This window comes from Urocampus carinirostris, chromosome 3, assembly GCF_059441175.1.
Source record: "Urocampus carinirostris isolate Australia breed hairy pipefish chromosome 3, RoL_Ucar_1.0, whole genome shotgun sequence".
NCBI classification, from domain to species: Eukaryota; Metazoa; Chordata; class Actinopteri; order Syngnathiformes; family Syngnathidae; genus Urocampus; species Urocampus carinirostris.
Genome location: NC_142351.1, coordinates 46238410 through 46253861, shown reverse-complemented (window position 1 = coordinate 46253861; position 15452 = coordinate 46238410). Strand labels below are relative to the sequence as shown.

General features: G+C 40.1%; 1 protein-coding gene across 2 annotated transcripts in view; it reads left to right on the top strand.

Annotated features, from left to right (window-relative positions):
• The window catches only part of phactr3a (phosphatase and actin regulator 3a), a 61282-nt gene that overhangs the window by 28611 nt on the left and 17219 nt on the right, over window positions 1-15452 (top strand). Inside the window, exons 2-4 of one of the 2 annotated variants that reach the window (XM_088332079.1) lie at window positions 10685-10846; window positions 10957-11124; window positions 12356-12580. In XM_088332079.1, the coding sequence (XP_088188205.1) occupies window positions 10685-10846; window positions 10957-11124; window positions 12356-12580 (555 nt within the window). Of the gene's footprint in view, window positions 1-10681; window positions 10847-10956; window positions 11125-12355; window positions 12581-15452 lie in introns of both variants that reach the window. The other variant, XM_088332077.1, reaches the window with a different exon arrangement.

Here is a 15452-nt window from a genome sequence, read left to right as displayed (position 1 = left end):
AAATACTGCTGTGTCCTGTAAAGCAGGGGTGGCGAAGTTGTTTTAGCTCAAGGGCCACAAAGTAAAAAAAACATTATCATCGGGGCCCGACTGGTAAATTAATGGCATAAAAAGGTGTACCTTAGCTGGAGGGCTGGGGGTCTTTATCAGAGGCCCACAAATAAATTCTGATTCAGGGGTGTAAGGATTGATTATAAAATAACGATTGAGGGTCTGGGCAGCACGGCGGCGCAGTGGTTAGCGCTTGTGCGACACAGTTTATGTCATGGGAACCTGTCGTGGGTTCAAATCCAGCTCCGGACTTCCTGTGCGGAGTTTGTATGTTCTCCCCGTGCTTGCGTGGGTTTCCTCCGGGCACTCCGGTTTCCTCCCACGTTCCAAAAAACATACATTTCAGGTGAATTGGCCTGTCCAAATTGTCCCTAGGTGTGAATGAGCGAATGAGTTGTCTGTCCCTGTGTGCCCTGCGATTGGCTGGCAACCAGTTCAGGGTGTCCCCTGCCCACTGCCCGGAGATGGCTGGGATGGGCTCCAGCCCCCCCGCGACCCTAATGAGGATAAGCGGTACGGCTGATGAGATGAGATGAGATGAGATTGAGGGTCTTTTCTCAAATTTATTCCTTCAACAATATTTATTCTCTTGTGGTGTTTATCAACTGTGTATTTGTCAAAAAAAAAGCAAAACAATAATTGAATTGATTTTCACTATGGTTTACTAGAGTTTAACTCAGGCTCATGCAGACTGAAAAGTGACAAAAATAGCACAGAAACACTAATTCAAATGATTGATTCATGATTTAAGTCTTTTTCATTCTTTTTGATGAAAATGTTTACCTTAGGGCCCGGTCACACAGCCGTTTGCGTCCGAATCACGGCCAGAAATTTCTGCCTGTGAAGCAGACGCTGTTGGACGCTTTGAGATCGCCATACAGACGAGATACAGCAGTGCTTTACACGCGGTCGGAAATTCACACGCGGTTGGCAGCGCGAAAAAGTTTTGCGCTACTCAAAACTTTAGGGCCCAGTCACAAAGCCTTTCACGGGCGTATCGAGGCTGAATCACGGCCAGGAATTTCTGCCCGTGAAGCAGACGATGTTGGACGCTTTGAGATCGCCATATAGACGAGATACAGCAGTGCTTTACACGCGTTCGGAAATTCACACGCGGTTGGCCGCGCGAAAAAGTTTTGCGCTGCTCAAAACTTTAGACCACGTGTTAACCGCGGGCGGCACACGTGGTACACACGAGGTAATGACGCGGAAATGACGCGGAAATGACGCGGAACGACGTGCTCTGGCCGCGGCCAGGGCGTGGTTACACATGGGTAGGACGCGTAATTTCAGCGGGTAATCGTGGGTGGAGCACGGTCATAGCATGTTCTGCGCCTGTATCGTGGTGTTATTACGTGAAATTAGCGTGTTACGCGTGTGACGGTCAAACGCCTTTCTCCACGTATATACAGCGCGATTTGCCGAGCACACGTCAGCTGTGCTCGAGACGTCAAGGGGAGGACATGGATCCCCGTCACCGTAGTGACCTCGTCTTAATCCGTTTTTATTTCTTGACATTTCTTTTCATTTCATAACAAAATAATAAAATAAAAATGAAAAACTATTACAATAATAACATATTGGCTTCTTCGGTGCCATAGCTTGAAATCTTGATCTTCACGGGACTGTGTCTTGAGCGGTTATGATTTCTACAGCCCGGTGTTATGCCGAGAAATGCATCCCTGCCGAGATTTACATCCCCTCGCTACTACAACCACTTTTACCTCGTTTTATCTCACTTTCAGGGAATGTAATGATGAACATATAACCAAATCCACTTCGTCTTGCATTTGTTGGGAATGTAATACAACATAAACCATTCCGTCTTTGTTTTTGTTGTGAACGCAATCAAACGGTAATGCACACCGTATATAAATCACTTTTGAGAACTGTTATGCACTCTACCGTAAAGCTTATTATGCAGAAATAAGCTATATGGTAGAGTGCATAACAGTTTCAATACGAGCGATTTGAATAGAAAAAGGCAAAATAAACATGTTACCTGCTCAAAAGTGATTTGTATACAGCGTGCATTACCGTTCGATTACATTCACAACAAATACAAAGACGGAATGGTTTATGTTGTATTACATTCCCAATAAATGCAAGACGAAGTGGTTTTGGTTATATGTTCGCCATTAAATTCCCTAAAAGTGATATAAAAGTGAGATAGAACGAGGTAAAAGTGGTTGTAGTAGCGGGGGGATGCAAATCTCGGCAGGGATGCATTTCTCGGCATAACATCGGCTCGGCAGCTTTTATACCCGTGGTCCACACGCGGAAATGACGCGATGAGGGAGCAGAACAGTCGCCGGCGTCTGTTTTGTGGTTATACCACCGATGAACAGCGGGTTGGCCAATTTTGCGCATTTTCCATCGCGGGCAACCACGGGCAAAGAAAAAAAATCGCAAAATGTTACCCGCGATACAGACTCAAACGGCTGTGTGACCGGGCCCTAAGTAAATGCAATTTTTCATAACGTCCAAATGATGGCGGCAAAGTATCATGTGAAGTGGACTGTTTCCTTAATCCATATGCTGTACTTTTGCAATAAAACAGCAAGATTATTTTAAAATTATAATTAAAAAGTACAAAATTATTTGTAAAAAAAAGTCCTTTATAGTGCATTAGAATAAATGCTTAAGCTTGTAAATTGGGGATTGTTCTTGAGAAATAAATAAATACTTAATAATCAAATAAACAAATAAAGGTTTCTACTTTGCTGGTTTTGACAATTGCGGTAACTTTTTGGAACACATCACTGCTGGAACAAGAGCAAACCGTTTCATGAGAAGATCTAATGCTCCCAAAGGTGCTGTGAAGCTCTTTAAGTGGGTGTGGTGCCTAGTGGCCCATTCAGCATCTTCTGCGTTTCCCTCAACATCCCGATGTATTGTTATTCAGTTTTATTTTCACTGTTTTGTAACTTCAGTTTGTCATGTTATTGGTAGCCATTCATGATTTACTTTCATTTTGAATTCAAGTATGACGCTGATGTAACCCCGGTTATAAAAAGCCAGTGAGAAATAAATCAATTAAAGGATAATTTGACATTGATATGAAACACATTGTAGTAAATCTCATCTCATCTCATTAGCTGCACCGCTTATCCTCAGTAGGGTCGCGGGGTGCTGGAGCCCATCCCAGCAATCATCGGGCAGTGGGCAGGGGACACCCTGAACTGGTTGCCAGCCAATCGCAGGGCACACGGGGACAGACAACTCACTCGCTCAGTCACACCTAGGGACAATTTGGACAGGCCAATTCACCTGAAATGCATGTTTTTGGAATGTGGGAGGAAACCGGAGTGGCCGGAGGAAACCCACGCAAGCACAGGGAGAACATACAAACTGCGCACAGGAAGTCTGGAGCTGGATTTGAACCCACGCAGGAGGTTCCCAAGACATGAACTGTGCTGCACATGCGCTAACCCCTGCGCCGCCGTGCTGCCCACATTGTAGTAAATGTTTGATCAAATTCTTAAATTATCAAAAAATATATATTTTAACGAGCAAAAATGTCTTATTCTTTGTGTAAATTAAGTTTTGAAAAAAAAAAGACAACAGAGACATCATAGCACATCTTTCGTCATTGTTTACTGCAGTCAGAACATGCATGCAAGCGAGGATAAAAGACAATCATTAGTAAGCTATTGCTTAGAAAAGCAAATCTTTCCTTTCAAAACAGAACCTTTGTTTCGACACTACCCAGTGATGATGTGAATAACAAAGAGAAACCCAAACCAGACAAGTTTTGGCCAGGTTTTTTTCAAATCAGGTAAATTCATCAATTCCTTGGACAATTGGAAATCTTGGTGCTTTGAGTGGGAAGCTATCAAGACCAAAAGTCCAACAAAGATCTATTCATCAAAAAGCTTCACATCTAGGTCCAGTAGGAATTGGATTGTTCCTTTACTCTTGACTGTGGACTGCCGAGATTTGAGAATCAGCATGTACTCATAGGTTATGCCCATGGGTTTGGAATTTCCTAAACTGGAGAACATTGCTTATTTGATGAACCCTTTAGTCATCCATTTTAACTGCCATTGACACTTGAAGTGCAATATTGTTGGACTTTAATTCTGACACATGTGTAGATTGATTCTAAAATCCTATCGGTCTATCAACCGAAATAAGATGACCGGTCATTAAACTGATATAGAAATAAAAAAGCATTATTAAACAAAGATTAACCAAACTCAGGATTTCTCATCTTACACCTTAAACCAAATAAGGCTGTTCTTTTACAATAAGTTATGGTGAATGTTGTCTATTGTCTTGTCCATTACCGGCTATTGTCCAAATTAATTTTGACTCTAGTGTTTCCTCTATTAATTTCACTATGCATCAAACCTACTAAGGAAATAAAAATTAGAGAACAACTTATGAAAAATGAATAATTCTGAGAAAAATGCCATATTCACTGCTCAAAAGTTTGACGACATTTTGTTGTGTCTATACCATACTACTACAACACTTTCCAACAATAATGGGTAGGGCACCTTAACAAAAAAAAAAAACATGCATTTTGCCCAAAATGCACTGATAAAAATTAGAGAACACTTTCAGGGGAAACCCCTATTTAACTGTCATTCTAACAGCCAGTTTCACTGCCTTTTAAAATGGTGGGTCGTTCTAAAGCGACTGAAAGTCTCCGTCAGCAGGTTGCCCGAATGTAAAAGTTGATCATTCCGAACCTGTGATTTCAAGAAGATTAAATCTTTACAAAATTACAAACTCATTCAAGTCCCCCAAAAAGCCGTGTCGTCCATGTAAATTACATGCAAGAGAGGACAGGTCACTGCGGATAATGGGTAAATGTTTCCACTCTGCAGCCAGTTCAGTTCTGAACATGGTAAGGATCCATCTTGACATACAGTGTATAGCTGTTTAAGAGCATTGGACTGAAGGCCTACACTGCAGTGACCTCAAAAAATCAAAAAGCTAGACTGAGCTATGCTGAGGTCTATGTTGCGTCAACGGAGAATAACTGGTCCAGAGTTCACTTCAGTGATGAAAGCAAATTTAACTTATTCGGGTCTGATGGGAAGCATTATGTTCGGAGAGACATTGGGGAAAGACTAAACCTAAAGTGTGTAAAAAGTGACTTTTAAAAGGTGGAGGAGAAAGTGTCATGGTTTGGACTATGTTTTCTGAAGCAGAAGTTGGGCCTTTTGAACAGTAACATAGCCAGGTGATTGCAAATATGTATCAGAACTAGAGGTAAGATCTTCAGGCCTGGGCCCGGTTTTCCGGGCCAGGTCAATAATTAAACTGGGCTTCCTCTTCACTGCTTTTTTCCCCTCCTGGGAAAATGGGTGATCTACACAGCATGCACTTATTTACTCAAGTAAGCCGTTTTACTTCTACTTGAGTAATATTTTTCTGAAGTAACAGTACTTTTACTTGAGTAACACGCTTTGGCACTGCAGTTTGGCGCCGAAGTTTTATTATTCGGATAACTATCGTAAAAAACATGCTTACCAAACTATCAGTTTAATTTCAAATCAGGTAATCCGAATACATTTTCATCCTCTGTGTCACGGTAAAAGATGCGCCGCTTCCTCATTCCACCTCTAGGTTACTGATGATATTTCAGCTTCCCGCCAACAGCTTACAGGCTTTACAAACATTCCTTCTGCTTTTCAGCCAAATATTTCACTATTGAAATCTTGTAATCTGCAGGATATGATTTTCTTTTCTCTGCACTTGGGCACCATAGTGTTCATTTCGGTGGTGCACACAGAAGTGCACACTTGATCTGATGGACTCGGCCCGAAGTAAATTCCGAAGCTGCGTACTTCAGCTGAAACGCACACTTTGATGCCTAAGTACGCATGGCGCCAAAGTAAAGCTTCGGGTTTACTCCAGACTCGGTCCCTAAAATGAATTTAATCAGTCGGGTTCAGCATGGTTCGGGCTTATATACCAGCAGGCTGTGCTGGATTTTTTTAGGCCCGATCTAATCAGAACCTTCTTAAACAGCACATGGCATCTTACTTTTGTTCACTGCCCAATTAGCCTGCAGTGTTCAGGCAAGACAATGCTCCATGTCACACAACAAGGGTAAAGGATTTCCTTAAAGGTAAAACACATTGAATTAATGGCATGCCCTGATCTCAATCCAATTGAGAACCTCTGTAAAATCTTTGGTGACAAAGTTATGGTCAAGAAACCGATTACGATCAATGAACTGTGAAAAAAAAAAAGAAAGAAGAATGGACCAAAATCACACCACAGCAGCGTGAGAGACTAGAGCTACCCTGTGGCCACAGATGTGCTGAAGTCATTCATAGAAGAGGCCTGTGCACTTCTTACTAATTGACTGTTGTTGAGTAATTTGTTCCATGTCACAGTCATTGTGTCTTCTCTGATTTTGATCAGTGCGTTTTTTTGTAAAGTATACATATTTTTTGTGAAAGGCCTTTAGTCAATTTGTAAAAAAAGGATTGTAGTACCATGGTATAGACACAATACTGCAAAATAGTGAAGATAGTATGTTTTCAAAATTATTACATTTTTTTAAAAGGTTGCACTCTAATGATCTCCAGTCTAGAACTAGTTCAGTAGCCATTCTTCACTCTACCTAATAGCATAGGTACTACACTGTCACTGCCCAATTAATAGTGCAGGAATTTTGGCTAACTTTTGCTACGGAGTTAATAACTCCAGTTCGCCAAGGCAGATACATGAAATGGGCACATGATGCCTGACCATGCCAAACTGAGAGCACATTTCCTTAGTTCTACATTGGGAGGAGAAGGTAAATCAGTGAACAAATCCCCAACATTTCCATGAAAGACAGGTTTGATATGCATTTCTGAGGGCTGCGACCTGATTGGATGAGCCCACTTTCTCTGACCATCTCTTCCGGATAGCAACAGCCCCAACCCCTCTCTACTTTTCACGGGAACCCCACATCTTAGCACCCCCTTCTCGCCTTCAAAACGAGCTCGCATCTCATCCTCCATGAGGTTTCTTTCTCCGCCCACCATTCTTTCCCACAATGCACTATTCTGTTGTTAGATGTAGCTGTATCTCTGTGTGGGGATGGGGGATGGAGGGGGTGCTCCCTTCCTTTCCTTATAAGCTGACTCGCTTAATCGTGCCAGCTCCCACTGCTGCAACAGCATCTGGATGTTGTTGTCATGGCAACAGCCGTGAGCCTGACCCCACCAATTCTCCCCTTTTCACGCACTCATGTATATACAGACAACGCCTCATCCCCTCCCTTAGCTTGCTCCTCCTCTTCTTTTTTTTGGTGCATTTTCCTTCAAGATTGACCTGGATTTGTCTGGCAGTGCCAAATGCTTCATGCAGTACGGAAGCAAGATGATGAGAGGAGTAACATGGGCAAGATCTGTGACCTTTTGTCACTTCCTGAAATAAAACCTCCTTCCAATTTTCTTTCGTCTTTTTTTTTCTTTCACACTCTTCTCTGACCTGGCAGTCAACCCTCACCCACCAACATGCTGTCGATCTGAATGTAAAAAAGAAAAGAAGAAATAGACAGAGAACACACCCTATTGCCAACATCAGTTTCAACAATATTTCAGGCCACAAAAAAGAATGTTCCTTTGCAGGTTAATATTCTAACAAAGAAAGATAACAATCTATGTATATTTTCATTTTTGTATTATACAATTAAAAAATGTTGATATCCTTTGAATACTAACAATTAATTATTATAATAAATTTGCACTACCATTCAAAAGTTTGGGTTTAACCAGACGATAGTGTGTTTTTGATGAAAAGTCACACTTTTTTTATTGATCCAATGAGTTACAAAATAAATAGAAAGCATAGTTGAGGCACTGGGAAGTTTCAAAATATTTGAAAAAACATTTGTATCCTTTAAAATTTGCTTTGGTCAAAGAATATATATTTTTTTTTAAGCTCAATGTATCTGATTTTGGATCATACATTATAACATCGTTTTTCCTATTTTTTTTAATTTGAGTGTGTTTGTGTGTATTTGTGCTCTTCAGTATATCTCTTTATAATACTCCGGTATTTCCAGTGGATCTTTGACTCCTAACTGGTTCAAGCAGACAGGAAACCCGCAGAGGTGAATAATAGCTGTAGCATTGCGATACCCAATTTCATCCTCATCCACTCAGCATTCTGATTTGGGTGAAGGAGGGCTGAGGTGGTTGGTCTGACAAGCACAAGTACGTGGTATTCCCCTTATTTGCCAGCTCAATTTCCTTCACTAAATGTAGTTTCACTGAGGCCAGTGCCAATCTTACGAAGAAAGCTAAATGAGGAAAGATCATTTGATTAGTATAGGCAGATTGTTAGCCAGAGATATCAGTATAACCTGAATAATCTTAAATGGGATTATTCTCACGAAAAACAGTAAGCAGTTTAGAGCTGACCATGCATAAAAAAAGAAAAAATACATAATCAAAATGGGTATAGAGCCTAGCACGGCAGTATCCCCTTCCAATCCTATCCCCTGCAATCCAAGATACTCGAGATCTTTCTTATAACTGTTGTCCAGAAGTCCCTGACTGGTGTACACAGCCACGAAGCGTGATAATATGTATCTACAGTATTTAGCAAACACTGGACACAGGTGTCTGAATTGGAGAATCCCATTTCCTTCAACATATCTTGAGTATAATGTATTTTATGTAGTATTTATACTGAATGAGTTGTAAGTTAGTGTGTTTTGTCATACGGAACATATTAGCGCATATTTGGATCCAAGAATTATGTTCCAGAGATATAGCTAAGTCAGTTTCCCATTTTGGAATGAGTAAAAGCATTGTTTCTTTGTTCGAAAGAAGCCTATACAATTTTGAGTTTTTTTTAAGGCTGATAGCTTGTTGATTTTTTTTTTCTGCAAGACTCAGTGGCTATAATGTATCTTAGAGGGTGGGTATCCTTTTTTTTTGATAACATTTTAATATGTAATTACTGTAAAAAAAACTATCAATTTGGTATTTTATATTTTCATATTAAGACGGTATACAATAAAAACCTATAATTCGAAAAAAGATAAAGGTGTATGATTCTTTTCTGCTCCTTCATGCTTCAACAGATAGGATGTTTGTACAGTTGAAAGTCAGGATTGTGCCTAAGCAGAAAGTTTGCATGGTTTTAGTTGGGCGTTGATGATGTCTAGTGCTTTCCACCATGCCGCCAGGGTAGCGGAGATCATTTGATTTTTAAAGCAGCTGTGCCGCTTAATAGTTGTTGTAAAATATGATATGTCGAAAAGTTTAATGTCTTTACAGTCAATTTGCTCGAGTTCTAACCAAAAGGAAGAGTCACTGTTAGGATATGCCTATAACGGAAGATATTGTAATGGGTTAGCGAAATAATAATACTTATAATTAGGTGCATGAAGACCTCCTTTTTTCCTGGAGAGTGGATGGTAAAATCCTTGCTTTCTCTTTTTCCAACAGAATTTTATGAGAGCAGAATGTATCATTTTGAACCAGTGGGATGTCGGTTTGAATGGTACAGTATTAGCGACTTGAGGTGTGTCAGGTAGTGCGCATACTGAACATTTGTGAAATCGTTCACATTAAACTCGAGCTTTTGAATTTCTCATTCAGATTTGGAAAATAAATAAATCTTATGATCTTCAACATTAATATTTTTAAATTTCATTTGCCTTAATTATGTACTTTATGTGATGTGTGCATCTAAGATATATATTTTTCTAAACACTATACTAACTGATCAACGCCTGCTGATTTTTACATTTTAGTAAATTTATGTGCTGTTCTAAAGTTAGAGAACATAACATAAAATAAAATACACCTCAAGCATGAATCAATTAAATGTTAAGGTCGTTTATACTTCACTTGAATGCTTTTTTCTAAAGTTTGGATATCACGGCTACCGCGGCCTCCCTGTGTGGAGTTTGCATGTTCTCCCCGTGCCTGTGTGGGTTTCCTCCGGGCACTCCGGTTTCCTCCCACATTCAAAAAACATGCATATCAGGTTAATTGGCTGTCCAAATTGTCCCCAGGTGTGAATGAGCATGTGAATGGTTGTATGTCTCCATGGCATAAAATATGCACTTTAGATGGAGGTCAGGGGGTCTTTTTGGAGGCTCACAATTAAATTATGATTCAGGGTTGTAAGGATTGATTATAAAGTAATTATTTAGGGGTTATTATTTTTTTTTTTTCCCCTCCAAAAATACTTATTCTCTTGCAGCGTTCATCAACTGTGTATTTGATAAAAAAAAAAGCAAAACAATCTAATTGCTTTCCACTTCAGTCTATTTAACTCGGGGAAACTCATGCGGACTGTTAAGTGACAAAAGTAGCACACTGATACTAATTTAAATAATTGATTCATTATTTAAAAGTCTTTATTATTTTAATAAACTGCCCAAAGATGGTTGGGATGGGCTCCGGCACCCCCGCGACCCTAATGAGGATAAGTGGTGCAGAAAACGTAGCCTATATTATCCACTCATCTAAATTACAAAAGTTCATCGTGTTGTATCACAGAAACGTCTCTGACTCTAGGGAATGAGAAACAAAAGTGTGCCCTTTGTGTATGAAGTCTGCTCCACAAATAAACAGGAAAATCATTAGGTAAATCCCTTTTAATGTATGAGAGGAATTTTGCAACAAGCTAATCATTTTATACCCCTTGTCATCAGTAGATGTGCTGGACCAACAGAGGGTGCTACGGGCCGGCTGCCTGGTGACCGGGGTCCACACTCCTCCAATAAGGCGGAACAGCAAGCTGGCAACACTGGGTCGCATCTTCAAACCTTGGAAGTGGAGGAAAAAGAAAAATGAAAAGTTAAAACAGAGTTCCACAGGTAAACCGCATATTTATTAAAGTGGCTGGTGTGGAAAAGAGAAAGTCAAATGTTTTGTAAGCAACAAATTACTCATGTGCAATTCAGATCTTGCTTTTCTCCATGAACAGATGTAGCATTATCCAGCGGCCTTCTTTACCATGACCCAAACTCCCCTAGTCAGGACTGCTGTCCAGAGGGAACAATCCTGCTTGGTAGTCTTGGGGGATCATTGAACTCAAACCTCACTGTAAGCAGTGTAGAATACCTTGGACCTGAGGAGGAGCATCCACATCCAGGTAAAAATCCCATACTTGCTCTCAAGACAGGGTATGATTGGAACTTGTAATCTTTTTTAATAATAACAATGATTGTTGACATGTAAAAATGTCCCTCAACAAAACAAAACAAGAGTGAGTCGCACAATAACTATGAAAACAGCTATGGCCACTATGGACCCTTATTTCTGTGCTGTAACGTGACCCATGATTTTTTTTTTCTTACCACAAGATGGCAGCAATTGCAAGCAATACACTGGAGCAACTGTAGTTAGCTGTATTGGGGTTAAATTTTCTTTTCAAGTTTCAATTAATGTTTGACATTACCTTCATGTTCTGTTTGGAGAACATTTAAAACTGTTTGACGGACTATAAAAGAGAAGATTAGTTTTAATATGCCTTTACAACCACAATCAAACAAACTTCAAACAAACTTCTTCATATCAGCATAAGCTAAATTTACAATCATGAATGGCAAACTCTTGCAAACTGCAAGACGGACTAATCATATTCCATGCTGCAGTTTACATCATCCAAATTGTTTGAACGATATTCTTTTAGTACAAAATACACTGATAAACAAAGGTACACATTTGTCAATGTGAAATAACACTTGAGCAACAAACTGGTCATCACAACAACGTCATAGTTTTCAGCTCTGTGTTTTATTGTTAAATGTTGTATGTTCTCTCCATGTTTCAGTATTTGTGCTCCTTGGGTACTCGTAAGTTTCCTTTCAATATATGAATGTTGGCAAAAAAGCTTTTAAATTAAGTGCAAAATGTTATAATGTGCTAAAGACGATGGATTATAAATGCCAGGCAGACTAATCATACTCCATGCTGCTGTTTACACCGTCCCCCAAAAATTAAATGTGATATTTTTAGTACAAAATACGTGATCAAACAAAGGTACGCATCGTCAAAGTGAGAACACTAGAACAGAAAAGTAACAAACTGGTTAGCACAACCACATCATTGTTTTCAGCTCTGTTTCATTGGTATTTTGTATGTTCTCTTCATGTTTCTGTATTGTTCTTTTGCTGGGGAAAATTTGTGTCTTTTCAATGCGTGAATGTTGGTTACGATCAAGCTCTTAAATTAAGAGCAAAACCTTATTTATTTCGGATCTGACTGCACTTTTGAGTCACCAATTCCAATATGCTGCACACGACCGATTAGAAATCCAACTATCCACATGACAAAAAGAAATAAAAGACATTTATCTCCTCCTCCTTTATGTGCAACCTTAGTCGTCGTCCCTCTGCACAACTGCGAGCACCTAGAAGAAAGTTTAAATGCGGCATTGAAAGACGAAGAAGGAGAACAAGACGGGCACTCTGTTGGCAAGTTATCTGAAAGCATGCAGGAGATCAGTGAGCAACTAGAGGAAAGAGCAGAGGAAGAGATTGCTCCAAGAACATCCCCGCTACAAGCACCTCCTCCAAAAGCTTTGCCTCTGCTTCCTACTGGAAATGGTGACTTTTTAGATATTTTAGACACAGTCATTTTTTAAAGGACACTTTAAAGCAGGCATGTCAAACTCGTTTGGCGTCGGGTGCCAGAACCAGACTATGTTCTTAGGTGGGCCGGATCAGTAGATGTCGAAGCCAAATATTTAGGGCCCGGTCACACAGCCGTTTGCGTCTGTATCGAGGCTGAATCACGGCCAGAAATTTCTGCCTGTGAAACGGACGCTGTTGGACGCTTTGAGATCGCCATACAGACGAGATACAGCAGTGCTTTACACGCGGTCGGAAATTCACACGCAGTTGGCCGCGCGAAAAAGTTTTGCGCTGCTCAAAACTTTAAACCACGTGTTAACCGCGGGCGGCCCACGTGGTACACACGAGGTAATGACGCGGAAATGACGCGGAACGACGTGCTATAGCCGCGGCCAGGGCGTGGTTACACGTGGGTAGGACGCAAAATTTCAGCGGGTAATCGTGGGTGGAGCACAGTCATAGCATGTTCTGCGCCTGTATCGCGGTGTTATTACGTGAAATTAGCGTGTTACGAGTATGACGGTCAAACGCCTATCTCCGCGTATATACAGCGCGATTTGCCGAGCACACGTCAGTTGTGCTCGAGACGTCAAGGGGTGAACATGTATCCCCGTCACCGTAGTGACCTCGTCTTAATCCATTTTTATTTCTTGACATTTCTTTTCATTTCATAACAAGATAATAAAATAAAAATGAAAAACTATTACAATAATAACATATTGGCTTCTTCGGTGCCATAGCTTGAAATCTTGATCTTCACGGGACTGTGTCTTGAGCAGTTATGATTTCTACAGCCCACTGTTATGCACTCTACCGTAAAGCTTATTATGCAGAAATAAGCTTTACGGTAGAGTGCATAACAGTTTCAATACGAGCGATTTGAATAGAAAAAGGCAAAATAAACATGTTACCTGCTAAAAAGTGATTTGTATACGGCGTGCATTACCGTTCGATTACATTCACAACAAATACAAAGACGGAATGGTTTAAGTTGTATTACATTCCCAACAAATGCAAGACGAAGTGGTTTTGGTTATATGTTCGCCATTAAATTCCCTAAAAGTGATATAAAAGTGAGATAAAACGAGGTAAAAGTGGTTGTAGTAGCGAGGGGATGCAAATCTCGGCAAGGATGCATTTCTCGCCAAAACACCGGCTCGGCAGCTTTTATACCCGTGGTCCACACGCGGAAATGACGCGATGAGGGAGCGGAACAGTCGCCGGCGTCTGTTTTGCCGGCATACCACGATGAACAGCGGCTTGGCCAATTTTGCGCATTTTCCATCGCGGGCAACCACGGGCAAAAAAAAAAGGCAAAATTTTACCCGCGATACAGACGCAAACGGCTGTGTGACTGGGCCTTTAGCTTTGTTTTTCAGTATAGTTCATAATTTAGACTACATTTGTAGCCTATTCTACAGATTACGATCACGGATGAGAAGGTATATTTTCTAAGTAACGTTTATTCACTAACAATGAAAAAAATGACTTTCCTTTTGGAATTTAATGTGTAAACACATTGTTTTTCATAACAGTTAAATACATGCAGCTCTACATCTGAACCAACTCAGCACACTTAACAAGCGATGAATAATAAACATGCTTGCCTCAATTGTCATGCCGCTTTGAATGAAATAAAAAAAGAAATACAAAATAAGAATTTTAGCAGTTAACGCGCAATAATATTAGATACAACTACCATGCTAAGCCTGCTAAATCGGTAAAAATACTGCGCAATATTATATTTAACATAAAACCAGATAAATCTTATTTTTGATTATATGTGCTAACAGTTTTGTGTCATTACACCTTTTTCTTCTCTTTTTATTGCAATACTGCAGTCTACTTGCTGCTGCTGCTGGCTCCTGAAACTTGGCATTGTTTTGCTTTTACAAGTGCATCATTGTTAGGTGTCAAATCCCGAGTAGCAGCTCATTTAAACTTGTCATTCAAGTGTTTGTTTATTAAGTTTAAGCGCTACTTTGTTTCATTATTGTACATCACAGGAAACACTTGTTCACAAAGATAAAGAGTTCCAAACATGGACAGAACCTTTGCTGGACTTCAGCTCTTTTACACCTTTAATGACTTAGAGTGGCAAGAAGGAGCATATGGTTTCTATTTATTAAATAAATTCATAACTTTGATAGATGAGCCAAAGAATTCCTTTTAGATACTTAAAAATTTACGTCGGACAAGACTAATTCATCCGGTTACGCCCTGTGTATGTTTGACATGCCTGCTTTCAGGGTATTGTACAGTTAAGATATGATTGCAAGAGCAATCTGATAGCAAACTGCTGAGAACTATTGGTCAACAGCTTTCCCAATACAGTGGAACCTCGGTTCTCGACCATAATCCGTTCCAGAACCCTGTTCGAAAACCGATTTGTTCGATCACCAAAATCATTTTTCCCATTAAAAATAATGTAAATCGTTTTAATCCGTTCCAACACCCTGAATGTTTACCTTGAATATTTAACCTAATCATAAAGCTAACCCAGGCTAATTGTACGTTCACATTATCGTAATCTTCCGTACGAAAGATTACGCTAACATGAACGTGTAAAAATAAAAAAATCAGGTCGTTTACAAGTCATTTAGCACCCGGGTCTCCACAACAAGTGGTGAGCGGTTCATTGGAAAGGGGGCTTCGTTCTAACACCCTGAATTTTGGGCTCAGTTCCAACACCCTGAATGTTTACCTTGAATGTTGAACGTAATCACAAAGCTAACCCAGGCTAATAGTATGTTCGCGTTATCGTAATCTTCCGTACGAAAGATTACGCTAATATGAACGTGTAAAAATAAAAAAAAGGATAAAGAAAATAATTATGAATAGGATT